The 26,673-nt window shown below is 39.9% G+C and overlaps 1 protein-coding gene across 2 annotated transcripts; it reads left to right on the top strand.

Moving 5' to 3' along the window:
- The first annotated feature begins 681 nt into the window (after positions 1-681).
- LOC139310962 (TLC domain-containing protein 4-B-like) lies at positions 682-18,612 on the top strand. 2 transcript variants are annotated; one of them, XM_070935255.1, is made up of 7 exons: positions 682-765; positions 7,829-7,999; positions 8,213-8,302; positions 9,974-10,032; positions 12,736-12,830; positions 15,818-15,891; positions 16,206-18,612. In XM_070935255.1, the coding sequence occupies exons 2-7, from the start codon at positions 7,845-7,847 to the stop codon at positions 16,495-16,497; spliced, it is 765 nt and encodes a 254-aa protein (XP_070791356.1). In that variant the 5' UTR covers positions 682-765; positions 7,829-7,844; the 3' UTR covers positions 16,498-18,612. The 2 variants fall into 2 exon arrangements, with proteins under 2 accessions (XP_070791356.1, XP_070791355.1); XM_070935254.1 differs by lacking the exon at positions 682-765 and having other exon boundaries at positions 7,910-8,070.
- The last annotated feature ends 8,061 nt before the right edge of the window (positions 18,613-26,673 follow it).

Below are 26,673 nucleotides of genomic sequence, written 5' to 3'. Positions count from 1 at the left end.
AGAATCGATTTATTTAAATCCACAATTTCCCATGTCTTGTGGAGTCAGGAGTGAGCCTTTCTATGTAAAAGGGAAGATACGTGTCTAGTAGGAAAGGTGATACGTGTCATCGGCAGGCAGGGTAGTGGTGCTGAATTTAATTGCCAAGTACGTTGGCGGCGGCGGCAGAGGGCGTCCTTCCTCCTCAGGACCGTCTCCGTTAACATGCTGGCTGCGTTCGATGGCAAGTCAGGGGCATAGGGGGCAAGGTAGGGGGTGTTTGCGCGATCCTAAATTTGCCTCTATTTAGGGTTGCTCGCTGACCTGGGACATCAGAGGGAAAGGAAACCTTGATTATGTGATTCATGACTGTCGCAGTCTGCGGGGGGTGAGGTGGGCGGGAGGGAGGCGGAGCATTTCCTGAGGAAAAGGAGAGCGGGGAGAACCAAAAAGGAAAATAAGCAGCCTCGGAACTGAACGTAATTTGTGCATCGTGGAGCAGGGCTTTCCTTTCGGGTTCCGTGGCAGCGCACTCGCCGGGGAGGGGGCAACTCATTCGCCCCACCCAGATTTTGGCTTCTCTGTTTCCCCTCTCCCAGTCTACAGGGCGGGACCGGGGCTGTGAGGCAGCGGTCGATTGGCCGAAGCGGAGGGGGGCGCTGGTCCGTCGGGGGGGGGGGGGGAGGGGGGATGGCCACCCGACTGAAGCCTCGCCTGGATGGGCTTAGCGTCGTGGGCGTACTTGTCTCCCCGGCCGAAAAAGAGGCACCAGGCAGCCGGAGGGAGGTGAGTACCCCACGCGGGTGGAGCGCGACAGGACGAGCCACAAGCTGTTCTCCATGGGGAGCGGGGGGATCGTTTTGAGCAAAGGGCGACGAAGCTTCGATGGCATGTAAAGTCGACCCGATCGCCAGCTGCCTTACTGCTGGAGAGGGGCTGGAGGAGTGTTGATTTTGCGAGGAAAGAAGCTGTGTGCGGCAGATATGGATTGTACAGTAATGCTTCGGGAGGTCGCGATCTTGAATGGAAGACGCGCTCGGAGTGCCTCGTTTTGGGGACTAAACCTGGCGCGCTCGCACCTTCCATCGCCATAATTTTTGCGGGGAAGGAACTGAAAGCAATCGCCCTTTCGCCCCTCCGGCTCAAAGAGGAGAAGGTCCTTTGGCCGTGACACACGGATGTAACATGTCGTGTGGAAGTATTGCATCAGAAGAACCCTGGACAGGGGGTTCTGCTCGCGTGTGTTTGTGAGCCTGTACAAATCAGAGTCTAAAAATGGGAAAGCCTCCTCCCCCTTCCTCCCCAAGATATTTTTGGGAAATGTCACACTAAAGATATGAACACACCAAGTCCAGAGAAATTGCAGCGTCAAAGAAAATTTCAGTGCTTAATTGACAGCATCAATGATATTTAACTCAGGGCATAATTTAGCAAAGATAAAGGAACTATATAGTGATAGATAGGGGAAAAGGAATATATTTTAGATCTCCCTCCCCCCCTCTCTCCCTCCCTCTCTCCCTCTCCCTGTGGTCACCAAGGAACAAGTTAAAGTGAATGGTTCTGCTTCACCACTGGAAAAGCTCATTTAGTCCTAAATCGGATTGTTATTATCATAATGTAATAGAGTCCCTGAAGCCTGTTGAGGCAGCTCCTGGATGAAGCACACCTGCTGCATTTGATGTTAAAAATTTATATCCTACAATTGAAATTTGACATTTGAAACCACCCAAGATGGCTTATGTAACAAAAACAACACATTTTATGAAATATAACTACAATATTAAAATTAACATTTCCAGATGTAACAAACCATGACTAAAGACCTCCAAGGGAGGAGGGGAAGAGAGTTCCATATCAATAGACTACTGTTTGAAAAGATCTGATGTTGAAAAGAGACACACGTCAGGACTGTATAGATTAGCGGATGGCTGTGGCTGAGGAGAAGGTGGTCATTTCATATAGATATTTCCTGAAAGGAAGCAAGAGATAGAAACAGGCGTACCCAGCTGCCCTCGGTAAATAGTGCAGAAAAATAAGAAAGGGGGCTGTCCTATTGCTCTGTCTGTCCCTTCAGTCCAAAATTTCTTTAGACTGAAAGCAGTTGTATAAAAGTCTCTGATTCCAGATTGTGCAGCTGAGTAAATCAGTTTCAATCCAACCTGAAAAACTCTCTTACAGCTGTATCTCTGGGGTAATGGCTTTGTATGGGGATCATCTCTTCAGGAATCTGTTAAGTTTACAGATCACTGTCACACATCGCAGTAAGTCGTGGTATGAGTTGGTAGAACATACTTAGTCACAAAGTAACAAAAATATTTTGCATGTTGTGATATGAATCCAGAATGCAGAGTGCTAGCATATCCAGATGGACACTAAAGAAATCAGGCTATAGATACTGTAAAAAATAATCAAAAAACAGATCTGTGAACATCTAGAAACAAAGTTATAACTAATATGAGCCATGGTTCATGTGGTTAGAATGTAGTATGGCAGACTACTTCTGCTGACTGCCAGCAGTTCAGCAGTTTGAGTCTCACCAGCTCAAGGTTGACTCAGCTATCCATCCATCTGAGGTTGGTAAAATAAGGATCCAGATTGTTGGGGGCAATAGGCTGGCACTGTAAACCGCTTAGAGAGGCTGTAAAGCACTGTGAAGCGGTATATAAGTCTAAGTGCTATTGCTATTGTTGCTATTGCTAATAGCGAGCACTGGTTTGTTAAAAACAGATCATGCCAAATCAATTTATTTCATTCTTTGACAAAGTAACTAAATTAGTAGACCAGCAAAATGCTGTTGGCATAAAATATTTAGATTTCAGCAAGGCATTTGACAAAGTAGATCATAATCTACGTCTTGGTAAGCTAGAAAAATGTGGGATAGACAGCATCACCATCAGATGGCTGACAAACCATACTAAATGAGTAGTCCTTAATAATATTACATCTGCATGGAGAGAAGTGAGCAATGGGGTAGCACAAGGTTCCGTCTTAGGCCCAGAACTTTTCAAAATCTTAATAAATGACTTAGATGAGGGAATAAAAGGGGAACTCACCAAATTTGCAGATGACACTAAGTTGGCAGGAATAGCCAAACCCCAGAAGACAAGCTCAGGATCCAAAAAGATCTTGACAGACTTGAACAATGGCCCCTATCCAACAAAATGAAATTTTATATGGAGAAAAGCAAAGTTTTACATCTGGGTTGAAAAAACCAAAGGTACAAATTAGGCGAAACTTGGCTCAAAAACAGTAACAGTGAGAGGGACTTCGAAATCCTAGTGGACAATCACTTAAAGATAAGTGCGGCAGCTAATATAATCCTTTGTTGTATAAACAGAGGCATAAAATCAGAATCATGTGAAATATTAATACCATTTTATAAAGTAAGGCCACACCTGGAATATCATATTCAGTTTTGGTCACCACATTACAAAAAAGATGTTGAGACTTTGGGAAAAGAAGAGTTGCTTAGAAAGAGTTGCTTTCAAAGAAGAGCAACTAAGATGATTAAAGGCCTGGAGACTAAAACATGAAGAAGAGTTGCACAATTTGGAATGAGAGAAATTAGATTAGAGAAAAGAAGAACTAAGGGGGACATGATAGCACTATTCCAGTATTTGAGAGGCTGCCACAAAGAGGAGGGGGTCAATTTATTTTCCAGAGCACCAGAGGGCAGGACAAGAAAGTATGGATAGAAACTAATCAAGGAGAGGAGCTATCTGGAATTAAGGAGAAACTTCCTAACAGTGAGAACAGTTAACCAGTGGAACTTGCCTTCCGCTTGCCTTCAGAAGTGGTGGGTGCTTCATCACTGGAGTTTTTAAGAAAAGACTAGACAGTCACTTGTCTGAAATGGTATAGGGTCTCCTGCTTGAGCAGCGAGTTGGACTAGAAGACCTCTATGGTCCCTTCCAGCTCTGTTCTGATTGATTGATTGTTTCAGTTTGGAGCATCTATCTTTTCTGATGTGTTCACACAACACACAGAACTTATGAGACCACAATTTAACATAGTATATTGTGCAAATGCATTTTGTGTACTTAACAATGATTTATATACATATACATTTATATATAACTCAGGCAATTAAATGCTGTGAAAGCATTTAATGTGGCTGCCTGTTGAAATCCTTTCCATATGTGATGGAAAACTAATCTCTGATAGGCACTGTTATATCATTTTTAATCATTCCAAATTTTTCTTTATGTTACTAATATATTTATTGTAGATCCAAGTCATCAGTAGACTTTTGGAACAGATTGCAAAATGCAAAGTACATTTCTCTTTCAAATGCAGCAGTTCCATTTGAATGGGCTAAAGGAAACAACATAATTCTCCACACAAACAATAAGAGTTATCTGCTTAATCATCTTGCATCTTTTCTGATTTGTACTGTGCTGTGCTTTGGTAAAGGGTGATAATGATGCGTAGGAATATATTTTATGCCTCAATAAATTGAACTGTTGTTTTTTTTTAATCTGTAAATCCTTTGAATACCCATTAAGAGTATTTTGTAACAATTGGCCAGATCTAATTGTGTAAGATTAAAGATTAGACTAAAGGAACAGGCAGTTTTGCTGCGAGAGTGATGAGCTTCTGGGTGTGCATTCCAGCAGGGCACTGCTTAAATATCAATATTTCATTTTTCTGGTCTAAAACTACAGTGTTTCATATCTAAGGATTGAGTGAAAAATAATGCCTCCAGTGGGCAGTGACTGGGCCTGTGTCTTTAGACCCACCTTCCTGACTTCTGGTTGTCCAGGAGCCCTCTCAGGCCATGCTTAATTGCCTGTGATCTCACAGTCTTAACTCCTTCCGCTATACAGCTCAGACTTGATGTTATAAGATGTTCATCTATCCCCCAAATTGAAGGAATGCTTTGTGGGCATCTTGTGGCTCAAATCAAGAACTCAAAAGAACTTTTAGGCTAGATGAAGAGACAGCTTTAAGAAGTTTGCCATTGTGGGAAGAAGTGTTTAGGGAGTATGGTGTTTAGGTGGAAAAGAATACAGGTAACGAAAGAGGTTGTGAGGATTATGGCACTTTCCTGTTTTGATTTATGAATAGAGTAGAATAGAATAGAGTAGAGTAGAATAGACTAGACTAGACTAGAATAGAATAGAATAGAATAGAATAGAATAGAATAGAATAGAATAGAATAGAATAGAATAGAATAGAATAGAATTCTTTATTGGCCAAGTGTGATTGGACACACAAGGAATTTGTCTTGGTGCATATGCTCTCAGTGTACATAAAAGAAAAGATACATTCGTCAAGAATTATAAGGTACAACACTTAATGATAGTCATAGGGTACAAATAAGCAATTGAATCATATTAGGAAACAGTCAATATAAATCATAAGGATACCAGCAACAAGGTTACAGTCATACAGTCATAAGTGGAAGGAGATGGGTGATAGCAACGATGAGAAAATTAATAGTAGTGCAGACTTAATAAATAGTTTGACAGTATTGAGGGAATTATTTGTTTAGCAAAATGATGGCATTCGGGAAAAAACTGTTCTTGTGTCTAGCTTTTCTGGTGTGCTCTATAGAGTCATTTTGAGGGTAGGAGTTGAAACAGTTTATGTCCAGGATGCAAGGGGTCTGTATAAATTTCCCAGCCCTCTTTTTGACTCGTGCAGTATACAGGTCCTCAATGGAAGGAGGTTGGTAGCAATTGTTTTTTCTGCAGTTCTAATTATCCTCTGAAGTCTGTGTCTGTCTTGTTGGGTTGCAAAACCTAACCAGACAGATATAGAGGTGCAGATGACAGACTCAGTAGTTCCTCTGTAGAACTGTATCAGCAACTAACCCTATTTAAATAAAAGTTATAGTGGTGGAGGCATCATTTTAAATTCAGCCCTCTTTTGTCTGTTTAGCTCCACAAAGGGTTGTGGGGGGAGGGGAGGGAAGGTTCAGAGCAGTCATGTGTGGAGTTGTATATGTGCCGACAAGATTTGGAGCCTAATTGTAAAATTAAAGCTTTCTCTTAGAATTATATGACTGGATAGCATTCCAGAGATTTTAGGATAACAAAGCGCTCTGTATTTTGCTGATTATGTTTTAGAGACTCTGTCAGTGTTTCTCAACCTTGGCAGCTTGGTGGTCTTCAGAATTCCCCAGTCAGCATGGCGGAATTGTGTCATTTAGCGATGGAATTGCCAGTCCCAATTGAAGTCATTAAGTGAGGAGGACCAGTGATAGTTGCCCATTCTGTAAGAGGAGATTGAAGGTGATGACAACAACATTGATGATGACAATGATGATGATTTCCCCTTGTGCCTGTCACAGCTCAGGTGTTCCCAGAAAAGAGGCACAGGCAGTGGAGGCAAAGGGGTGGGATAAAAAAAAAAAAGACCAGAGATCTCCTCCAATTTGCTAGCCCTTTGGGAAGGAAGGAGTGGAACTACTCTGCATATTTAGCAAGAGGGAAAAAAAGATGAAGGGAGATTAGCTGAAGGTTTAAAAATATTTAAAAGGATTTCTGAGCAAAGAATGGGAACAGGATGTCTTGTGAGCAATACTAATGTATAAGAAGCTTGATTTCAGTTTAGGTGAAAGGCAGACTTTGGAATAAACTTCCTAGGAAAATCATGACTCTTTCTGATGAATTTTCAAATAAAGGGCAGGCAAACCATCATCCAATGGTCAGCAGCAAACCATTACCCAGCTTGGATTCTGAGTGGAGCTGCTATTTTAACCTTGGGAGTTGAGGTTGAATGCTACAAGTTTGCTTTCTAATCTTTGTACACTCAGAATCACCTGTATGACATGGGTGGCCATACAAATCATATACATAAATAGATAAAATGAATTACGGGGTTTAAAAAATGAATAGACGTATAGAATTAGCTGTATATTCATTTGCAGCAAATAGTTACTTAGTACATGTACATATTCTGAAGTAAGGTAAAGATAATGTCAGCAATCCAGCTTGACTGCTAATGACTTAACACAAATTTATATATCAATGGTCTAATCATAACATGGATATCATGGGAGTCGATAGGTCTGTGGTGAGCAAAAACTTTTTGCAAATTAAACTGTGACACTATTGGTGGGTGAAAAAGGAACATGAACTGAATGGTCCATCCTAATATTTTCCTCTACTGTCCCTTATTATTATTAATAATCTGTTCTTTATTATTAGTCCTGTATTATTATTATCTGCCCTTTATTATTAGTAATCAGTTAGTAATATTAGTAATTATCTGTTCTTTATTAGCAGTAATTAATTTTTAGTAGGGGCCTTTCTTTTCTTTTTCCATGTTCTTAGCCTTACATAGAATTGGTTTCTTCTTTGCAAGATGGCTGTGCCAATTTTTGGCTATATTTTGGTTTGCATAGTGGGTTTTATATATTGTTAGTTCTCCTAACTGTCTCCCTTCAGAATTCACTTGTGATTTTGTGATTTTTTTTTTATGTTGTACATATTGTCTGCTGTCCCCATGTTTCTTTGTCTCAATTTCTCTCTTCTTCTGAGAGAATTTGATTAATCATATGTTTGCCACCTTCTTGGGGAATTTAACATTCTGGCTGAGGTCCAGCCCAACACTCCCAAATTCTTTTTCAATGCTTCTTTTTGCCCCCCAGGACCCACTTTTGACCCACTTCCCTTTCCCAATATGACACAACCAGATTTAGGGAGAGTTTTTCATCATACAACTATTTATTTTTTCCATCTTCTTTTGTCATGATTTTCAGTCTTGATTCTTTGATCTTTTCTCTCTGTTTAAAAAAAATTGGTCCCTTTTTTGTCTCTACCCTTAGTTCTGAGGCCTTTTGCTGGAAGAGGGTCTAGCAACTCTGTTGTCTGCTCTGAACAGACCTTTTGTCTACTTGCAGGTGCTATTGAAACTCAATGGAGGACTTCACTCGCTTGGGTTACTGCATTGTGGCTGGCAGCTTCGTAGCCTTCCAGTTCTCCTTCTCAGCCCTCAGCCCCCAGCTGTCCTTGTCCTTGAGCCCCAGCTACTCCAGCCTTCCTTCGGTCAAGCAGAGTGAATGGAATTCCAGGTAGAGAGAGGCTCTAGTGGATGTGGCTGGACGAATGGTTGCGAGATTTGCAGTTCTCTCACCTTTCCACTGTAAGAATCTCCATGGAACTTGAGAGGTTACGTTCCACGCCTAGTGTGCTTTGCACAGAATAGTTGCGTGCATATTGCAAGAGAGAGATTGTGTAGTTAGTGTTGCAATTATGTAATAACCTTTATGTGTTCTCCTCTTTAGATGTGTGTCTACACTCCATGCAGTGATAGTCGGCCTCTTCTGCGTCTACATCCTTTGGTATGACGATGCTGTAAATGCCAACCCCATCTGGTAAGAAATAACAGGCAATCGACTTGCATGCATGCCTCCTAGGGCACACATGTATAGATTTGGAGCCTGCTCTCCCTGGCAAGAGAAAGAGAGGGAGAGAGGAAGAAGAGGAGGTGCATATAAGCATGATTGTTTTCATTGTGCTGAGAAGCACAATGACTGTTTTATGCTGAAAAAGAATAAGCCTTTGTTATACTTGGATTTTAGGATGTGAGAGGTGGAAACAGGGTCACTCCAGGCAAGAGGATCTGAACTGGCCTTGGCATTGAGCCTAAAAAGGTGCAAACACTCCTGCCGAAGACATAATCACTCCTTTCTTTAATCCCATTCCACATTTACTCCATAGAACTATGCCTCCTGTTTCAATGAATGGGTTGAGTTGATGGGAGATTCTAAAGCTAAGAAGGCACTGATACCATTACTGCCTCTGTCTATACCACACCTTATCTTTCTGCTCTTTCTCCCCAATTCCTGCTTGATCTCACTTGTCCAGTTTCTTTGTTGTTTGACTTTGCACATGGCATGGCTGAAAGTCAAGACACTCTAGATTCTGAACTTCACTTTCAAGATTTGGATACAGAAGACTCACAAATACAACTTGAATAGAGTAGCTATTTTAAAATGAAGCCTAACAGAGTATACAAGGGTCAAAAGGTATATGTTTGTACTTCAGAATTTAAGTCCTGGCCATCTTCCTTTGTCTTCCCATCTCTTCAAGGTGGCTGCAGTTGAAAGATTGACATAACAGTTTTCTCAAGCCTGGGAAATAATGATTCCTACCACCTATCACATTTTGCTGACAAACATCTTGGCCCTATGTTAGAATTCCTTAGAAACATAGTAATGCCTGTGCTTTTAATCTTTTGTGGATTACCATTTCTCATGGACACTGAGTTAAAGATTGATTTTCTACCTTGAAAAATGAAGTGGAAATTCTAAGGGTATTTCAAATAACACAACTAACCATACTGTAGTTCAGAACCATATTATTACTAGACATGAGAACAAAGAAAGAACACAGGTGGCTGAATCTAGGAGAAGGTAGAAACAATACAGCTTTTTTTACAGTTCCGAATTTATTATTGCATCATTTAGAATAATTCTATAGAATAGGACACTATTTAATTTTATCAGGATTTTATGCTTCTATTTTATATTGGGGGGAGGGAATGAAACAGAATAATGAAAGCAGTATTGTATCATTGTGAAAGAAACCTTACAAGTTTTGTTTTGTACAAAAACACATACAAAACATACAAAACCCCCAGAGCTTCCAGTACAATGCTGCAACAGTGCTTGTGTCATTCTGATAAATGCAGCAAGCTTTTTTACATGCTACTTCTGTATGTGTGTAGGGGTTGTATGAGTGTATATGTACATGTATGTGTGTGTATGTACATGTAAATTGTGTGTGGGTGTGTGCGTGTATGTGTGTGTGTTTAGCAATCCTGAAAAATATTGGCTCAGAGATAGGCTAGAGAGAGTTGATGCTAGAAGAAATTCTGAATGACTAGGGTAGAAATGACTTAAAAAGCTCTTTTTCAAAATGCCACATGATATTGCCTGATGGAGGGTGGGGAAAATGGGCATCTAATAAATTAAAAATGGAGTTCCTCTCTCAATACCAGATCTTTGTCTTTTGACCTTGTCTCCATTCATTCATTCTTGTAGGGGAGATCCTTGGTTGGTCAAATTGAATGTAGCTGTCACCTGTGGCTATCTGCTATATGGTAAGCACTACACCATTGGGTTTCACAAGGTAGGCTAGTGGGTTTGTTTTATTATTTTATTTTATTTTATTGATTAAATTTATATGCTGCCCATTTCACTGCTGGAGTGATTTATCAAGGCAGCTTTCAGATTTGCTGTGAAGATTTTCCTTGCCATAATAATCCTGACATATAATGATCATCTTTGTTAATATGCTTGTCTTTTCCCTGCCTCCTTCTCAGCCAATCCTACTGGGAATACCTCCTACATGAGATCCATTACAGTATACAAGCAGTTATTATTCCACTAAGATATTTTCAGTAGGTTATATCCAAAAGAATTAAATTAAAGCAAGACTGCCAGGAGCTCCCTCCTCTTCTTTTATCATGATGCAGTGAGGTGGAGGACTCCTTAGAAGGGAGAAAACTTTGCAAGGGATTGCATTAACTGAGGCCAGTCGAGGTTGTGTAGTCAGTTCACCTGGGGGGGGGAGGGGCTCTATTTTATTGTTGCACTTTTCCTTTCAGTCATTTTGCCCCATGCTGCTTTGAACAATTTTTCAGCTTGACAGAAAGCCAAGTTTTCAAGTGGAATCCAGATGTCTAAATAAAGATGAACAAATCTACCACTGCCCCATGATGTGCTCAAATGTTGTATGCCTTTCATTCCCATGTCTTCCGTTAAGACAGTGTCGCTGTGAATATCTTGTAATGTGACCCATTATAGGAAATGTACACTGGACATTTTTCTGAAAGTGGCTGACTCTGACCATTAAAGAGGAGCAATTGGATTAGAGTTAGAAGAGCTGGGTTTGATATCCCATTTCTTATTTTATTTTTGATCTACAATTTAAAAAAAAACATACAGTTTATAGACCACAAGAAACTAAATACATATAACCAAATAAACAAACAATAAATTTGTCATGTAGAAGGTATGAAAAAATGTCAGTTTTTATTTGATGTTTGCAAGGTGTGTATGTGTTAGTGCCACATTTTCCAGCTATAGAAGAATTTCAAGTTCCCTCTGCAATACACACACACACACACACACACACACATTAAAAGGGCCATATAAATAATACATGATACCAGATGAAAAATAACTATTAATTCCCTAGTTCTACAATATTTGCTCACATGCCGCTTGTCGTTAAACAATCACATTGGCAGCATTAAAGCCAACCATTTTTCTCCACGTCCTTTTTATGTCATATGAAGTACTTTCCTACCCCACTTCTAGGAATGAAGAGTGATATAATATTGGCTGAGACACTTGCGCTCTGACAGGTCACTTTATCATTAAAACTGGGCCAGGTTTTCAACTCAACTCTTGCCTGCAGACTTAAAGACTCTGCTAGGGCAACAGGCTCTGTGGTATATAGAGATGTTGCTTTTCTGAAAGACCCTAAAAACATGGTATTGCAACAGGCCTGGGAACCACAAATGGAAATGAAGCCAATCAAGTGGCTGATTTGAGTGTGCTGTTGCAACCATGGGGAGGGGAGTTTGCTATGAGTTTTTGTTACGCAGTGGATTTTTAATTTTTTTTAAAAAAATGTTTGATAATTTGATAGGTAATTGTCTTACAACATTTAAAAAATCCATAGCATTGGAGCCACCTATGAATGAATTAAGCAGCTATATTAATTTGTTAAATAATAAATGTGTAGGGTATGTGAATTTGGGGGTAGGGTTAGAATCAAAAGTGAGTGGTCCAAGTGATATTACCTGCAATTGCCTATCAAATTAACTATCAGACAGGATTTAAAAAAAATACTAGAAGAATCTGAGGTGAATTAAGTCCTTTTTCCAGAGAAAATCCGATTCCCATAAAAATGGGGTTAGGACCATGATAATTTATCCTGCTCCTCAGTGCTCCCTGTTTTTGATGCCCAAGAAAGCTGGCACAGATTGCAGGGCTAACTTTTAGAGAGAAGACATTGAGTCTGATCATGGTTTGTGCAAAGGACCTTTCCCCCAGCATTTGCTCTGAGGAATTATTTTCCTTTCAGTAGTTTCAGCCTTTTTTCCCCTCATTCACTTTTGGCTGGGATTAGTCTGTTGCCCAGCTGCATTCCAAGGACTCTTCCCCCCCCCCTGTGATCTTCTGAGGTTGGTTTTGACTGGATCTTTCCAGTGAGGTTTTGATCTCATGTGTTCAATTAGCTGATGAGATCTACTTCCTCAAACAGGGACTGTGTTAAAGCACATTTATTATTATTACATTTCCCCCCTTCTCTCTGGTTTGACCAAATGTTTTGTTTGGGAAAGTTTAATTAGTTGAAATTATTTACTCAGAGGAATCAGTGGATTGCTGAGTTCCTGTTAAGTCAAGGTCTGTTTAAGAAAGGATTGGGGGGGGCATATAAGATGTTTGCCAATGAAGGACATTTTGTATGCAGAATATTGGTTGAGTTATTCATGAATAGATGATCTCAATGCTCAGACTGCCAGTGTTTGCCATGCACCTGTGCTACTAATGGCAGCATTAAAAAAAGAGAAAGAAATTAAGAATCAAATCTTTTCTATCCACATTTGGAAAAGCCTCAACTGCTAAATCCCTGCAGGTAGCACAGCTGAAAGAAGCAGGGCCGCAGGAGGAAAAGAAATCACCTTACTTTTGTATTTACTTTCTTAAATATGAAATTATTTTCTATATGTTTATTTTCTAATAAAAACAAGGTGCTTGTTTATGAACATGTGTTCTGCTCTGAATTCTAGATCTGTTGCTGCTAGTGCGCTACTGGAAGACATTGGGGGATTCTCTTTTCGTTTGCCACCACTTGGTGGCACTATATGCTTATGGATACGTTTTGGTTAGTTCCAGAGACCTTTAATTTTTCTGGTGGGTGGGGTGGGGAAAAGAGGACTTTTCATCCTTTAAAAAAAAGGCCATGCTTCTTCAACTTACTTGAGTGCATTCTGCAGTATCCATCACCTCAGCACCTCTATCAGCAAACATTTTCTGGTATTTACCATCTTGATCAGTTTCCATCCATTATTCCTTGTCTGGTCCCTACCAATCACCTGAAGGGTGAGACAGTTATCTTCTCTATGTTGCTTTAATTGTACAAATCCCAGAGCTGAAAAAGGGAGGCCAGATGCAGAGCAGTCCTAGGTTTGTTATGCAGTAGAAATGAAATGTAAAGAACAGATGATGGCAAACTCTAACTTTTTTTTTTTTTTTAATTTGATTTATATGCCGCCCTTCTCCGGAGACTCAGGGCGGCTTACAATGCTTTAAGCAATAGCCTTCATTCTTTTGTATATTTTATACAAAGTCAGCTTATTGCCCCCACAAACTGGGTCCTCATTTCACCTACCTTAGAAAGGATGGAAGGCTGAGTCAACCTTGAGCCTTGGAGAGATTCGAACCAGCAGAAATTGCAGGCAGCTGTGTTAGTAACAGGATGCACTAAACCCTTGTACTATCAAGGCTCTTTTTGCTGCCATTTTGTGGTCACCTGGCTTTTGTTGTCCTCATTCAGAAGACACATACAATACAGATAGTCTTCGACTACAATTGAGCCCAAAATTTCTGTTGCTAAGGGAGACACTTGGTAAGTGAGTTTTGCTCCATTTTACAACCTTTCTTGCCACAGTCATTAAGTAAATCACTGCAGTTGTTAAATTAGTAACATGATTGTTAAATGAATCTGACAATGAATCCCATTGACTGTGCTTTTCAGAAGGTCGCAATGACCCCTGGACATTGCAACCGTCATAAATATGAGTCAGTTGCCAAGCATCTGAATTTTTATCACAAGACCGTGGGAAATGCCACAATTGTTGCAAATTTGAAAAATGGTCATAAGTTACTTTTTGTACTTTTTTCAGTGCTTTTGTAACTTTGAATGGTCACTAAATGAGCTGTTGTAAGTCGAGAACTACCTGTACAGTGGGGGACTGAACTCTATAGAGGAGAAAGTGTTAGCAGTCTTGCATATCTGAGGTGGTGCCCTTTACGGTCATGTTCATGATAAAGATTCTCAACCAGAAATGTGAGGTGTCTGACTTCCCTTAAAACTACATTTGTAATGGGCAAAGATGTTCTTCCAGAATTCTGCTCTAGTGATCCATTTTGTGGTCTGGAGGGAAATCCCTGCCTTAGGAATGAAAAGCATACTAGAGAGCTAGATTTTATACATGATTTATTCCAAAAAAATAAAGCCCATCCTAGGATAACATTTATTTTAGGGCAAAACCTATTCCAAATGAGTCACAAAAATAAATTTATGCTAGTCTATGACCATAATAAAGATTTGATTTGATATAATAAATATTAGGAATAAAAGATGATTTAACGAATCCAGCATTTAAACCTCCCTATGGCAATTTTAAAAAATCAAGCATCCTTCAGAGTAATCATATAATGAACTGGAATAAAGCCAAGTCAGGGAAAAGTCAGAGTTTAATATGGTAATTATATCCCCAGGCTATGCTAAAAACTAGAAGTTATCACATGTGAGTGTGGAACCCCAAGGAAAAATGTTCTGTTTAGTGTTAGAAGTGAAAATGTTCCCTTTAGTGTTAAAAGTTTGCATTTTCTACCCAACAAGATGTTTGGCATATTATCCCTACATCTGTCAACTAGTTTTGGATCAACTATGTTGTGCCCAAATGTTAAGCCAGTATAACAGAAATTATAAAACAATTTCCTGTAAGAAAAGAAAGATCACAGTTGGCTTTATGAATCTATCATATAATCCAAACTGATTCGGGCTGAAAATGTGCCTTCCTGATCTCTAGTTGTCTCTGATCATTTGAGAACACACATATGTAGCCAAACCTATTTCTTCAGAAAATGAACCACTTCAACAAAGTTGCAGAAAACCCAGGTAAAAATAAAATATGCAGTTTCTCCTCAAAGTTCCTTTTTCATCTTGAAATATGAATGAAAAAAATCACTGCATATCAATGAAGAGAGAAGAGGGAAGAAAATGTCTATGCTCTACATAAATGCTGCAGGTTCCTATGAGTCACATAGAATTGGATATAGATGTCCAATAAGCAAAAAATTATGGGAGAAAGAGAGAGGTGACAGTTATAGATAGATATTAAAACCAATTAAAATGAAGAAAAATAACATATATATGACAAAATCAGGTAATATTGAAATTTACATTTAATAAGAAAAAAGAAATCTTAAAATATATTTCATATATAAAATTAAAAAATGACCCAATTGTTCAAATATTCTTTTTATTGAAAGGGAAGTGGAAGTGGGAGTGGGGGAGGAGAGGAGAAATTGTTTCCTATGAAAGCCATAAGAGCCATGGAACTTAAGAAGAACGAAGGCCTCAGGGCCAAACAGCTTGAGCAAGTGCTTAAATTGAGTAAACTACCACTGAACAGACCACCAAAAATTTGATAAACCAAATTAGTTTTAGAAACAGTTAACATAATAAATAAGTTGGAATAAAATTGTAAGAGGCTCAGTTTACCTTCCAAACAGATATATTGATTGTTTTTAAATTGGAAGTACCCATTATTTCATGGTAAAAGGATCGATGCTATGTCTGCAATCTAAACTTTTCTGAATATACTTTGTGGCATTAAATGTACATATTGAAACTGATCTCTGAACAAAGAAGGAAAATTTTAGTGGTAGCAACATATCTTCCTATATTAATCATCTGTTCTGTTGCTGTCTAATATATTTTGCTTTTCTTTCTTTCTGGGAGAAGGGGAGAATTGAGATCTCTGCTTAGAACTTTAAAGATTCACTGAAAAAGGCAGTGTCTTTAGAATGGCCATGGGATGGTAAAATCAAAATCTGAGGTATTTCTTTCCTTTGCCATAGAGTCGTGGGGTGCTTCCCTATTTTGCCAACTTCCGTCTCCTTTCGGAACTCTCCACACCCTTTGTGAATTTGCGGTGAGTTTGGTGATATCAGAAACAAAATGGGTGAATTTAATAGCTTGCCCAAGAACGTGCACCAGTTCTTTGATAAAGGGGCCCTTGTATCTATGTTCTAGGAAAGGACAGCAATCATCCATACCTGTTCCCCAGTAAAACCACAAGGCTGAGCTCAACATCTCAAACCTGCTGCATGCTCATATTTAACTATTTTAGTTACCTGCTGTAATTCTGAGAGTGATTTTTATGCTATTGCTTTACTGGGGGAGGCAGAGAATCTGAATGGACTGACATCCATTTGATTTTTTTTTTTAAATTTTGTGTTGCCTCAGGTGGTTCCTGGATGCAGCTGGCTGGCCACGTACTTCAAGTCTTGTTTTGGCCAATGGGTTGGCCATGATGGTAGTGTTCTTTATGGTGCGCATTGCTGTCATCCCCAGCTATTATATGCAGGTGTACTTTTGGTATGGAACTCCTGAATATGAACGTTTGGGCCTGGGTGTACAACTGGCCTGGATTGGGCCAAGCATTGCCTTGGAAATGCTCAATTTGATCTGGATGTACCGCATTGTCCGTGGCTTCTACCGAGCTTTATGCTGGTCTAAGACCTACAAGGCAGCATGAAGAAAGAAAAGTGGTGATACTTGACCTGGAAGACCCAAGTTCTCCTGGACAAAAATGGATTTCCTCTTCTAATCCCCTTAGAAGCCTGTAGCCCTAGGAACTGCTCCTGACTATGTCCTTGGGGAAAGAATCCCAGATTCATTAAAAAGGAAGCATATAGTTTTCCATTCAATCAAAGAAAGGTCTTGGCCAAATTGACTAGATTCAGCAATTTGCCATCTTCTAGAAATGGGGCTGTAGAATCACTTCACAGGGCTGAAGATAGGCAGTTTTAAAATGGAGGTATATCTAGCCTAGGGATTCCTTTGGCACAAGTGGGAATGCTTGGGAGATACAGTTTGGGGACTCTGCTGACACTCCGCAGGACTTTTGAATGAGACATGTAGCTTTGTGTAGCTAAACAGGTGATATTTCTAATAGTTCAGGAATTTAACCTCTTTCAACTATCAATCTGTCCATGATGATGATCAGGTACTGTTTCCTCCTAGGAAGAAAAGACTGGCTTCTGCTAGGGGCTTTTGGGCCATGTTTAGCGGTAAAGAGGATTGAAAATAGTGGAAAGATGAGGGAAAAAATAATGCCCAGTTATGACTACAAACAATGGGATTTCAGGACCTTCGCTAGAAGGACAGCAATACTGTAAATAGCATCCTTGTTTTACTAAATCAATTGAAACTTGGCATTCCAGTGAGAAACTTGCTTATACAATAGCGGCTAAGTTTCTAAAGACCAGAAAACAATAATTTTAACAAGGCTAGCATCAAGGCACACTTGCCTTTGCTCAGTGGTTTGGATAAATCAAAACTAAAGTGATACTGGGTGCCTCTAAATGTGCCAGGAATACAACTCCCAAAATCCCCATCCACTATGGCTATCTTCCACTCTGGTGTCATTTCTTCTTGTGGTTGCCATTCATGTATATGACAATCACATCTTCCCAACAATAATTTACAGTGAAAGTTTCTTCAGTTCCAAATGTATGTCTCAGTGAATGAAGCCCTGTGGAAAGGTATAGATACTATCACACAAGGCTGAACTTGTTTAATGTTTCATTGTTCTCGAGAGTGTAAATAAATAGTCGGTGCAAGATTCCCTTTTCCCAAAAGCCATTGACAGAAGCTTCTTGTTTTCCCCTCTGTGTTTCTATGCCTTTCCTCTTCTGTTACAGTTGTTTTTCATCCTGATACATGCAAACACAGACACCAGTACAGAAACAGGATATTGTGATGTTGGTTCTGTATCAGAGTTGACAAAAGTATAATGGTAAGATATGGCAAATCTTAATAATAGAATTCTTTCAAGAATTTTAAAATCTGTGAATTCCAACAGATGCCAGGGTCAGAGGACTAGTTGAAACTTAGGTAGTATCAACACAAACCTAGAACAGCATTGTAGAAAATTCCACAAACTTAATAATGTCTCATTTGTTAACATGGAATATCATACCACACTGATGTACAAGGGATATGCCCATGTGTTGCATGGCTAGCTACTGCTAATTTTTGAGAAAGAGTAAATCTATCTAAAGCCAGCTTTAATAACAATAGCATTTAATGAAAAGGTACATTATTTCATTGACTGTGACTGTGACTAATGGATTCAATTCAAGCCTTCCTACCTTTTTCTTTATTTAAAGTACATTAATAAAATAGGAGGTGGCCATCTGTGAAAATCAGCTGTCCTGTGATTGGTGAATAGTTTCCTACCAGGTGTACTCATTCAGAAAAGGGGCGGGCAGGAAGGCCAGAGGGTTTAATCAATGGCTTTGCTTAACATGCTCTGCACCCGTAGACACCATCACAAGGTATCAATGCTATAGAGGCATCTATATGGATCAACTAAAAACTTTATGGTTGCATCATTTTTGCCAGTTTAAGGATGAACGGATAGTACTTTAACCAAATCACAAGGAAAGGTCCTAGATTCAGACACTATGAGTTGCTTAACACAGTGGTTTTAAAGTAGTACTTGAGAGATACTTTGGCTTAATATATAGTATGAACATAGTCATTGAGAGACTTCATACTCAAGCCATTCCAGAGAGAGGCTTGATTACAGAGCTCTAGAAGCATTTAATTCTGATTGCATAACATGCCTAGAACATATTTGGCTTTATTGAATGTAGTTTTTCCTCTGACTTTAGTTTACTCAGTACTTCATGCTCCTTTAGTACTGTATGTTGATTCTTTGTGATGAAAGCCTTTGACTATTCATTCTTAAAACTTCCTTACTTAGATACCAGATCATTATAACTTCTTAGCCCTTGGGTTAAATCCAAGTATACGGTACCATGACTATTCTGCCCTCAGAATTAAAATCTCCAGGAGACTTGCTTCCACAAGACCAATGGACCTCCTAGGGAGAATTTTCACATGGATTGGGCTCCACAGTTTTGGAAAATCAAAACTGACTCCAGGTGCTAAACGCCTTAACTTGTTGGGGAAAAAATGCAAGCACCAAGATTGTTTCTTAAATTTACAGTATTTAATCATCATATTTGGTGCTAGGGGAATGAGCTGTGATCTTTAAACAGAAGCTGAAGAGCTTTGTTCCTAAATATGTGCCTTAAAACAACATTGCCAAACAGTCAGTTATCAACCTCAAATAGGCTGCCTTATTTTGTTGCCTTCCAGTTGTATTAGACTGTAATTCTCAGAGTTCCCAGCAGCATGACAAACAACTCCCCTCCCTCCCTCCCTCCACTGCTTGTAATTGCGGGAGCTGTAGTCTCAACATGTTGGGAAGCTATCAAGTAGGGAAGCCCTCCTAAAAACTTGAAAAAGCCCTCTCAGTTTTTAGATCTGTACAGATGGCAACATGTATTACTCTATTCAGAAATGGCTGATTTTTTTCCTTGCAATTTTGAATAATTAAATTCTTGCAATGCAGTGTTTGTAATTTTCTAGCCTCTGTATATTAACTGGAATCAATGAGTGTTAATTTAAATAATAATATAAATAAATAATATTAATTTATTAAACTCCCCCATCTGTTTTGATCTTATGTGAGTATCTGTGAATTGTACTTCGTGGATGTTAAATTTCAGCCTGAGCTGTTGGATATATTGATGGAAGTGTGTTTGTACCATATATGGGTAGATGGAACTTAAAGGCTGCATCCCACTGTACTGTACTAAATTCCTAATCTTAACATATACCTAATGTAGCCTGCCAGACATCTGGGTTGTGAAAATGAGAAGAAAGCTCATTCCAGAGCAGAAGTGCTGCTGCTTCTACTGTATTTTTTTTTATTGCCCCCTCCCTTCCTTCATGCATTACTTTACTGTAGCTTTGGATTGGTGTTTCTATTCAGAATGAAGTGTCTGTTGTGTAGTAAAACTACACAAAGAACCCAGCCTGGCTTTCTGCCCAATTTGATGCCTACAAGATCTTGGGGATGTTTATGAAACAATGAAACAGCTGGTGGGTGTTGTGAAGCAAAAAAGGAACAGGTTTCAATCCAAGCAGACTCCAGAAAAGATGTCCTCTTTTCTGGACCTTCCAGCCCTCTCTGATTGCAGCTGTCAAAAATCAGTGTTTCTGGCATTTAGAAGTAGGAAAGGGGGTGCCCGTCAGGTGTCATGAAAAGAGCCACTATTTCAAACTGTTTTTTACAGATACCTAAATGTTCCTGGTAGAAAATACACGAAAACAATGATGCAAATCCTTACCAAAGGTTGATTGTTGTTTTTTTAAATTGACTTTAACAGGTAAGTTAAGGAAAAATTGTCCAGTCTGCAGAAATTACTTGCTGCTGCTGAATTACAGTAGTATTGCCCTGACCATCCACCACTGCTTATTTCTGTATTAAGCCATAAATCATAGTTAAAGCAGACATAATCCTTACATATTCATATAATTAAATGCATTATGTATAAACCTACACTGAAGACTTGATTTTTGACTCTTGCTATTGCCTCTCCAGAATTTCAAACAGGGGAAGAGAAAACTGCTTCTTGAGATCAGCTGAGTATCTTTAATTTCAGTCTAAAACGGCTTGATTTTTCAGAGAAAGGAAAATACAGGCTTATGCAAATCAGAATATGATAGTCTCTGGTGGACACTAGGAAAATAATCCAAATGTACGGTATTAGTGTACACATTTTCTGATTAGAACTTTGGACCAGAACACAATTTCATGAAATTCACTCTGTAGAACTGATAGGAGAACAATATTTTGGAGAAACTGCATACTATCTGGGTTCCATGATGGACAATGGTTAACAAGTGAATTTTTTTAAAAAAAGATTTTCTGTTCTGGTTGCAAGCAGTGGTAATTAAAATCCCCCTTTACTCAGTTCTTTGTTAAATAATGGATAATTCTGGAAAGTTCTTATAAACTTTATCAAACTACTTTTCCTTGTATATGGGCAAGCCATTAGTGCCTGTTACTGCTTTGGTTACCAATACATTTTCAGCTAAAATTCAAAATACTGATTTTTAACTCAGAAAGTCCAATATGGCAATGCTTTTAGATACTTGCTGGACTATTCACTTCACACACAAGTAGCTTTCAGGGCACATATCAACATCTTTTGATTGTCTCCCTTTGAGGTGAAAGGGGAGGGTAAGCAAAGAGGCAGAGTGTTTTTCATTGTGACCCTAGTATTAGTCTCCTTTTGATTAGTCTGTTTCCTTTCTGGAGGGCCTGGGCAGTGGTGAGATTCAAATAATTTAACAACTGGTTCTCTGCCCTAATGATTTCTTCCAACAACCAGTTCCCCAAATTGTTCAGAAAGTTAACAACCGGTTCTCCCGAAGTGGTGCGAACTGGCTGAATCCCACCACTGGGCCTGGGGGAGTAAAGCTGCTGTGCTTCCTTGAATTTTATCTCTATCGGTTATTCTCAGATGTTGGTAATGTTTTATATTTTTACTATGCAAATTGCCAGGAGTTGCTTTTGAATTTGGCAATATAGAAATTTGATAAAATAAACCCACACACAATTAAATACATTGTCCACTAAATAGCAGGCCAATGGCATTACCACAGATTTATTTTGGCCACATTCACTAGCCCCATTTACCCAACAGCTGATGCATTTGGCATGCTGTTTTATCCAAATTTTCCTTCTTGGAATGGTGCAGCAGCAGTAGTGATCCAGTAGCAATTTTGCTTTCTTTCTAGGAAGCAATGCACACACACACACACACACACACACACACAGAGAGAGAGAGAGAGAGAGAGAGAGAGAATGGCTATGTTTACCAAGCGAATAGGCAGTGACATCAGCCCATCTACCAAGGTTCTATAAATGGAAATGCTTATTGTTAGAGAGACACAAGGGGAGAGAGGAAAGTTCTGATTCAGCCTCCATGCATCCCAGGCCCAGCCTCACATCATCAGCAAAATTTAAATTCCTAGTAGTTCCCTCAGGAATTGATGAGGCTGTGTGTGTGCCAAGTGACACAATAAGCCTTGAAAGCTACTACTGTTAATTGTGTGGGTGCCATTTCTTTCTAATGTCTCCGTCTAACAAAAATCTTTTAACAGGAGATGGAACATGAGCTCTCCCCAAAGTAAAGTGTTAGTTATTGAAGAAGAAAGGCTTGTTTCCTTTTCCATGTTTACCATTTTTCAAGCTGGTATTAAATCATTAAGATTGATAGAATACAAGACACTGATGTCAAAAGAATCGAGTTGTGGAAAGCACCGTTTTAAAATTTTTCTCATTAATTTTCTATTTTCCTATGGCGCAATAGTCTTATGAAAATTTTCCTATGTAGTAAGGTACCACAGCTTCAAAATTGTTACCTTTATACTTTAAAAATGACTATGTGAGGTGGCAATTGTATCTTGGGGTTCTCCTCCTTTCCTCCTAAAGCTTCTGTTAGGATTTATCTCAGAAATGTCCAGTTCATAATAGGTGGACCTTGAGCCATACTCGTCAAGTGGCAACCAAAGAATGTGAATATTTCAGCCCATGCAATGACTGGAAGATGAAATATGGGCAGCCAAGAGGGCCTGTAATTTATTAGTATAAATTTACTAGGATAATTCACCCTCACACTGTCCTGAGGACTGGCTAAGGTCAGTGTGTAGTATTTGTCTTTATGTGTTAGTGGAACAAATATTAGTTTTTGGTTATTTGCTATCTTTGATAAAATGATTTTGCTTGTCCCTGAGTTAGATCAAACTCTTGCATAAATTAAGGTAGTTAGTATTAACGGTGGAGGAACCCAATCCTAATCTTTCTAGCTTTGACCCTGTTAGTTCAAGTGGGCTGCTTGTCTTATGTTTTTCATGTCAGATTTTCTTTTATTGAAAAACAGCCAAGGTTGATGTAGCTCCTTGATGACTTGATGTAACCCTCCATTCTTTCTATCTCCTCTTCTTAGAGCAATAAACAGTAAGGTAAAGGTAAAGGTTCCTCTGCACATGTGTGCTAGTCGTTTCCGGCTCTAGGGGCGGTACTCATCTCTGTTTCTAAGCCAAAGAGCCAGCACTGTCCTAAGACATCGTCTCCGTGGTCATGTAGCCGGCATGACTAATGCCAAAGGCACAGGGAGCATTGTTACCTTCCCACCAAAGGTGGTCCCTATTTTTCTACTTGCATTTTTTACATGTTTTCGAACTGCTAGGTTGGCAGAAACTGGGACAAGTAACGGGAGGTCACTCCGTTATGCAGCGCTAGGGATTCAAACAGCTGAACTGCCAACCTTCTGATTGACAAGCTCAGTGTCTTAGCCACAGAGCCACTGCGTCCCCAATAAACAGTACGACGTTTCTATTTCAGACAATCTGAGGAAGGAGGAAATAACTAGGATTGCTGTTTCACAAGATGGACAACAGTGGCAGAGGCAAAAATACGGGTAGCCCTCAATTTACAATAATTCATTTAGTGACCATTCAAAGTTACGACGGCATTGGAAAAAGTGATTTATGACCATGTTGTCATGGTAAATGTCTAACTACTACATCTCCCTGATCACCCGGATCTGCAAGGGTTAACTGACCACACATCCCATAACCCCTGTAACCACTCCTTACCTCTTTGCCCCTCCTCCTGGGTATAAAAGATCCAACCACGTGGTCCACAGATTATTCCAGATGTATACCTGAAAGAGGAAGGTACAAGGTCAGTGACCTCCAGTACCATCAAATCTATAATAAAGCTACAGAAAAGAATCGAAGTCTGTCTTTGAGTTATTGGGCTAGATCCAGCTTTTAACAAAATGGTAGCAGAGGTCGGTTGCCCATAACTCCAGACAATGACTGAACCCAACACCTACCCTGAAGAAGCAAACAGAGCACAGACCAGAGCTCTTACCAAGAAGATGGCTGAGAAACTTGCAACCAAAGCCACAGCCATGGAGGAGACAGAAGCTGGAAGCGAGCAGGACTCCAGCCTGGACTCACAATCAGATGAAGAGGGGCCATCCAAGGAAATCACCGCCCCGGAAGAAGAAACAGCACAGAAAATGAATAAATTCAAACTCTCCATCCTGAAACTGATGGAGGCAAGCAGTGACAAAGAAAACCTCATCGCGGATCTTCAAAGCCTCTTCGAGCAGCAAGAAGCAGCGATCGAGGCCCCAAAGACCACCGAGAGAGAAAAGCCAGCAAAAAAGGGTAAGCCACCCCAACCCGATGATCCTGAGCTGGCAGAATCCATTTTCGCGCCCTCTTCCCGGCGGCCATCTTGGGACGAGCACCAGCCAATGGGAAGCCAGGATTTGAATCCCTTGGCGCGAAAATGCCCGAACCCCGAAACAGACGAGGGGGACTCAGAAAGCGATAACGAAGAGCCCAGCTCTGAAAGCGACCACGAAGAGATCACAATAACTAAGAAAAAAACACCTACCGATCTTGAATTGCAAAAGGCAATCGAGACCATTACCGCTGCCCTGGGCTCCGCTTTCGAGCCTCTTGCAGCACTCAAAAAATCAAAGAAAAATCCTGGAAAACACAAGAAGGCCAGGACAACCAACCACTCCTTACCTCTTTGCCCCTCCTCCTGGGTTTAAAAGATCCAACCATGTGGTCCACAGATTATTCCAGATGTATACCTGAAAGAGAAAGGTACAAGGTCAGTGACCTCCAGTACCATCAAATCTATAATAAAGCTACAGAAAAGAATCGGACTCTGTCTTTGAGTTATTGGGCTAGATCCAGCTTTTAACACATGTTTCACACTAACAACCACTGCAGTGGTCATGCATTCAAAATTCAGATGCTTGGCTACTGACTCATATTTAGGATGATGGCAGCGTCCTGGGGTCATGTGATCAACTTTTGTGACCTTCTGACAAGCAAAGTCAGTCGGGAAGCTAGATTCACTTAACAACCATGCTACTAATTTAACAATTGCAGTGATTCACTTAGCTACTGTGGCACAAAAGGTCATAAAATGAGGCCAAATTCACTTAACAAATATTTCACTTCACAACAAAAACTTTATGCTCAATTGTTGTCGTAAGTCGAGGACTACTTGTAGTGTTTTGATTATTATTTGGTAATTGAGTTTCAATTGCCATTTTAACATCTCATAGTATCTCAACATAGTGTCGCTTGGAAGGTTTTGGGGAAAATAAATGACAGCTGGATGTGGTTTCAAGGAATTGGTGCACTTCAGTGTCTTCAGTGCTGCCTACAGACGTTGGGCCAGTATGTGTGTGCTTTAAGACTGTGGGCATTTGCAAAGTCATTTTGTTATTCCAGAGATCTGTTGTTATCCAAAAATTGTCAATAAAAGGCAATTTTCCTCTCACCCAACAATTGCTTAAAACATTATGGTGGGTATTGCAATCCTAATGAATAATCAAAGGACCAAAATTAATAAAAAGCAAGCATTAAATCAAGTTATTGGAAAACAACATGCAAAAGAAATACAGCCTCAAAGTAGGAATATATCCTTCAACTGTGCTTCCATTAAGTCAATCAAATGAGGGCTACACACTGAAATCTTTTCATGCAACAACACAAAAGTGGTTAATGGGTCAAAGAAAGAGGAGAAGGAAAACTAGGATGGTAGGTTACTAAAAATGTATTAAATAAAAAGGCTTTGCTGTGATTCCGACCTCCTTGTTAAACAGTGCTATAAAACATGCATTTTAGTTTTACAATTAAGAGCATAGCTCAGATAACATAATTTATAAAAATCATCCTATTCAAAACTGTCTTAACCTGGATTTTTTTTTGCGGGGGGGGGGAGGTTTCTTCTCTTCTCTCCTTACTGAGCAAAGTGGTCTTTATTTCATTTGGTCTTTCTCATTTCCTTTCTTTTCTGTTATTTCTCCTTGCCTTTGCTAGCTTGCGTGCATACCGTCTCTGCCACTCCCTGCCCAGCAGAGTGACCCTCATAGGAAGGCTGCTAGACTTATTGGCCCTCTGCTTCAACCTTGGCCACTTCTCCCTACCCACTTCCTTCAGGCAGCCCCAACCTCTTAACCGGTCTCCCCTGGCCAAGCCTGGTCTTGCCTTCTTGATGCCCTGCCACTCCAGAAGCCGTGCCCATCATGCAGCACAGGAGATGGTAGAGTGAGGCTCCTGGATGGCAGCGCTGCTCAGCATGGGAAGTGCAGACTCTGTGGCTTGGCTCATCAAGCTCTGGTGTTACAAGAAGAGATGGGAGTTGGGTCAGGCTGAGGATGGCCATCAGGATAATATCCTGAACCATTCTCTTCCTAGAGTATTTCCTGTGGCTCAGACTGTGTGTCTGTTTATTGATTGACTTGTTTGACTAATGTTATACCTTACATTCTGGAGCTCAGGGCAGTATACACATAATGCTGCCTCCTCCTATTTTCCCCACAACAACACCGTGAGGGAGGTTGGGCTGAGAGAACTTAACTAAAACCAGGTCTATGTCTGACACTCTGCAGCCTGACTTATCCAGGTGGCACCTTCATGAAAAATATCACTCAGGCTCTAATGCAATCCACAGGCCATAATATGCTATAAATGAAGACCAATTGGAAACCATGTACACATTCAGAAACAAGAATAAATATGAATGCATATTTGTTTGTGACAGTTAAATTCTGCTTGTTGTCCATAAGCTATGAACTTAATACATAGCAAGTTTGGGTGAACAAACACACAGATGTGAAGATTATACTTCATTTCTTTACCCAACCCTCAGAGGCTTGTGCTGCTGCCCTGGATTGGCAGGCTGGGAACCCCAACATCTGAAGGCAGCCAGTTAGACTTTTTCTATCTGGCGCTCACATAAATG

The sequence above is a fragment of the Pituophis catenifer genome, unplaced genomic scaffold (genome assembly GCF_029215685.1).
Source record: "Pituophis catenifer annectens isolate HBS135680 unplaced genomic scaffold, rPitCat1.0.hap2 SCAF_2, whole genome shotgun sequence".
Taxonomy (NCBI): domain Eukaryota; kingdom Metazoa; phylum Chordata; class Lepidosauria; order Squamata; family Colubridae; genus Pituophis; species Pituophis catenifer.
Note: the sequence above shows the minus strand (reverse complement) of the source record. Positions and strands in the feature narration are given on the sequence as shown.